Consider the following 4448-nt stretch of genomic DNA (forward strand, 5'->3'; position numbering starts at 1 on the left):
TTATTTCTCCAAAAACCATGTCATTTGCGTTTAATTTTGAAATTATAAAATAACTCTGGAATGATATCATCAAATCTCCAATCCTTGAGTGATAACCTCGTTAACATATATATATATATATATATATATATATATATATATATATTATCGTAGTGTCACACAACTTAATCATTTCTGCTTTTAATATATACTTTAAAGAAATTATAACACATATTTTTTTCTCAAATCGAAGGTAGTCAAAAAAAATTTGAAGTAAACTTGCATCTTTTTTTTAGAAACGGAAAATATATCATTAATAGAGGGTGAGGCCCAATAGCAAGGAGCTACAAAGTCAATAAGTAAAATAAACAAGAACAAAACAAAGAAAATTAAGAAACAAGAAAAGTAAAAGGTGAAATACACCATTCCACCCAGCTCCCACACGAAACATTTCCTCTGTGTTTACACCAATTATAAACGAGTGAGATTATATTGCCCGCCAGTTTAGTGGGATTCATCGTGATACCCTTAAAAACCTTATCATTCTTTGATATCCAAATCTTCCGTTTCTATTCATTATAGCAATGGAGGTACTAAATGTATCTATGAAGACTGTTGGTGAGAAAAACATATTCAAAGGGATAAAAATTTCAGGAATCAAAGGAAAAATATCGCATCTGTTTTACGCAGATAACGCGTTATTTGTGGGCGATTGGTGCAGATCGAATATGAAAAACTTAGCTCGTATCTTACATTGCTTCCATATGGCCTCTGTTCTCAAGGTAAATTTCGGTAAATCCAAGGTATATGGCGTTGGGGCATCGAGTTGTGAAACCGCATCTGCTGCTAGGATACTCGGTTGTGAGGCTAGTTGTCTACCTTTTACCTACCTTGGTGTACCCGTTGGGGAAAACATGAACTTGGTGAGCAACTAGAAGCCAATCATCAACAAGTTTCAATCCAAGCTCACGAGATGGAAGGCAAAAACATTATCTTTTGGGGGAAGACTAACCCTTATCGCTTCTGTATTGGGTAATTTTCTCACGTACTATCGCTCACTTTTTAAATCTCTCCTAACAGTAATTGAGAGGCTTGAAAAGATTAGAATATATTTCCTATGAGGGGGAAGTGATGAGAAAAATAAAATACACTCGGTGTCGTGGAACAAAGTCACTTGCCCTAAACAACTGGATGGTTTAGGTGTTAGTTCTATTAGGGCGATGAACATTGCTCTACTGGTTAAGTGGTGGTGGAGACTAAGGAATAATACATCAACTTTGTGGAGTAAGATTATATATGGAGTTCATAACTTGTCCAACAAACCGAAAGACTATCTCTCCAAGAAATCTCTCACTGGTGTGTGGAACAACATAGCAGATGTAAAAAATGACTTGGAATCTATGGGTATAAGTATTAATGACATATTTAGACAACATGTCAAATCTGGGGACAACACCCAGTTCTGGAACGATATTTGGATTGGATCATTAGAATTTAAAAAGGTATATCCTTCTCTTTATGATCTAGAGGCTCAAAAGAGATGTTTGGTGGAGGATAGAATAAATGTAACTGGAGGTACCAGTTGGTGTTGGAAGTCTAACCCATCAAATTGTGGGTTATATAACTGTCTATCAAGCCTTGTTCAGAATGTTGGATCGGTTCAGCTGCATCCTGGATCGGATTTTACATATTGCTCTATTGCCCCTGATGGAATTTTTAGTGTTCATATCTCTAGGCATTTAATTGAACTCAAAAATGCCAGTAATCCTTCTCATAATTTGATCAGCTGGTGTAAGTTAATTCCCATTAAGGTATTGGGCTTCGTGTGGAGAGCAGTGCAGGGTTGTATACCTTGTGCTATGGCACTTATTAGAAGAAACATTCCTATTGATTTCATTTTCTGTGTTCTGTGTGTAAATCAGCAGGAAAATGTTGATGATATACTCATCAACTGTCCGTACACGAGTATGGTTCGGAGAAAAATTCTCAGTTGGTGCGGGATTGATGATATGGCAGTTAACACAGTAAGTGAGTTCATTGACTTTACTTCTAAATAGGAAACCTGTGTAGAGCAAAGAAAAAGACTCACTGCAATTTGTTATGGAATGTTATGGGTTCTCTGGAAATCAAGGAACAACAGAATATTTCAAAGGTCTGTTTGTTTCCCTTCTCAAGCGGTCGAGAATATTAAGTCATTAGTTTATCTATGGCTCAAATGTAGGGGTAAAAAAAGAATTTGTAGTTGGGAGAGTTGGAATGTATCCCCTTTTCTATTTCTTGATATGTAATTGACTGTAACTCCTTGTCCCTCGTCTAGTTTCTTACTAGCGTGGGTATATTTTTATAAAATTGCCGTTTCCAAAAAAAAATTATTTTCCAAAACAGAAGTATCTATAAAGTATTTAACTAAATAAAACTAATTGCAACAATGCAACGCATACTCATTAATATCGTATATATAATCATTAATACCGTATATATAAAGTTTTTTAAAAAACTATTCTAATTAAAATTTTGTTTCAAAAAACATTATTTTTTTAATAATCTTATATATAAATATAATGTAATTCTTGACCGTTGAACAAAATTTGTTAACAAACATGAGTGATAATTCCTAACCATGGAATAAAGTTTGTTAACAAATATGAGTGAAAATGGTTCCGTTTATTTATTTATTTTTATCAAAACTATAATTATACATAAACTTTGGTGTTTTGTTTTGGAAAATATCAAATCATTTATTTTTTCGGTTTTAGTTTTCTTTTTTTTTTTCTTTCACCTTTTCGGGTTTTTATTTATATTTCAATCTTTATTTCATAAAATAAATGTTTCTACAGCTTAACGAATACACATAACTTTTTAAAGCATAATGTAAGATGAGCCCAAACAATGCTTATAATTTTAATTTTTAACCGAAAACGTAAATAATGATTATTTGATTTTAACACGCTTAATCAATTAAACATATGATTAGAAAGATACAATTTTTCGTATTGTAGTTCAATTCAAATTTTCAGGTTTTATATATAAGAAACCAAATTCAACCGAAAAAATTGATTTTTCATAAAAACAAAAAATCAAACATATGGTTTCCTTTTATTCTGTCAAGCGTATTAAAGAGGATCAAAAGACAACCCTAAACACACACTTCCACCATGACCTAAATCGATCTTTATAAAATATTGGAGGCTTTTGAAGGTTCTAGTCAACGGGAAATTGAATAATTTTGATTGATTACACCTCTATTAAATACTAGTTGTAAGACCCGTATGTTATACGGGATGATTAAAACAAAATGTTAAATACGAATGATTAAATGAGAAGTTTATTTAAATTTGAAATTTGAAATAAGTAAAAATTATGAGAAAAAAAATATGTAAAAAAATAAATTAAAAATATATGTTTAGTTGTCAGACCCGTGTTTTTATTTATAACAAAATGTTAAATACAAATGTTTAAACTGTAAATTTATATAAAATTAAAATTGAAGTTTGAAATTTGAAATTTGAGATTAGTATAGTCATTATGATATGTTAATTTATAGAAACTAAATTAATGATATACTGAAAAATAAAAAATGAAATAAATTACAAGTGGAAAATAAATATCTCAAAATTATGATAAAATGACATGTGTCATAATGCATGAGAGAATGACATGTGGCAAAATAATTTTCATTTATTAGAGAGGATGTCTATATGTTCATCATCTAATTTTCAACCATTCTAATAAATAACTCAACTATGATCAAGATGTGTTCTTTGGATGCAACACAAGGCTAAGTACAAAAAATACTGGCTAAGTATTATGGTTTTAAATATCATAATCGTTTGGCTAATAAAATACATCTTTGTATTTTTAGAAGTTTATTCCTTTATTTGTGAGACGTTGTATTGCTACATCAATATAATTTCTTAAATGTAAGAAATTATATTGAAATTTTATTATATGTGCATAATCTAGTGAATTTATGGGTTGGGACAAATAATTGAATTAACATATTTTATGTAATGACCCCATTTCTGGTATGTTATTTAATGATTATTTTTCTAAGTATTCAAGAGGGACTCGACGAGTCTGTTGCCCGACTCGTCGAGTAGAGACGGGATTTTCAGCACGTGTAAGTGGGTGACTCGATGAGTCCATATCTTGGACTCGGCGAGTCCGCCAGTCTGGAAGAAACCCTAGATCCATGGGTTTTGCACCCTATATAATCCCCCTTATGCACCCAATCTGGCCTCCCTCACCCTCAGAACGTTTCATAGCAATACCCTAACCTATCTTGAGTGTTTTTGGGATTTTTGTGTAAGAAGTGAAGATTGGAAGAGAGGAGGAAGGCTAGATCCAAAGGAGAAGAAGGGGAACAAGATCTTGCATCCATTTCAGAGTCATTTAAGGTATTAATCAGAATCTTTATGTTCTTTGGGTGTTTTTATTCAAGAATCTCATTTAGGTTACCTTTTTGCCCA

The 4448-nt window shown here is 31.8% G+C and overlaps 1 protein-coding gene across 1 annotated transcript; it reads left to right on the forward strand.

Annotated features, from left to right (window-relative positions):
* Positions 1-563: 563 nt before the first annotated feature.
* Positions 564-914, forward strand: LOC145039925 (uncharacterized). Its single transcript, XM_078987921.1, has one exon. The coding sequence runs from the start codon at positions 564-566 to the stop codon at positions 912-914; it is 351 nt and encodes a 116-aa protein (XP_078844047.1).
* Positions 915-4448: the final 3534 nt, after the last annotated feature.

Source organism: Lactuca saligna, chromosome 4 (assembly GCF_052625555.1).
Source record: "Lactuca saligna cultivar CGN05327 chromosome 4, ASM5262555v1, whole genome shotgun sequence".
Taxonomy (NCBI): Eukaryota; Viridiplantae; Streptophyta; class Magnoliopsida; order Asterales; family Asteraceae; genus Lactuca; species Lactuca saligna.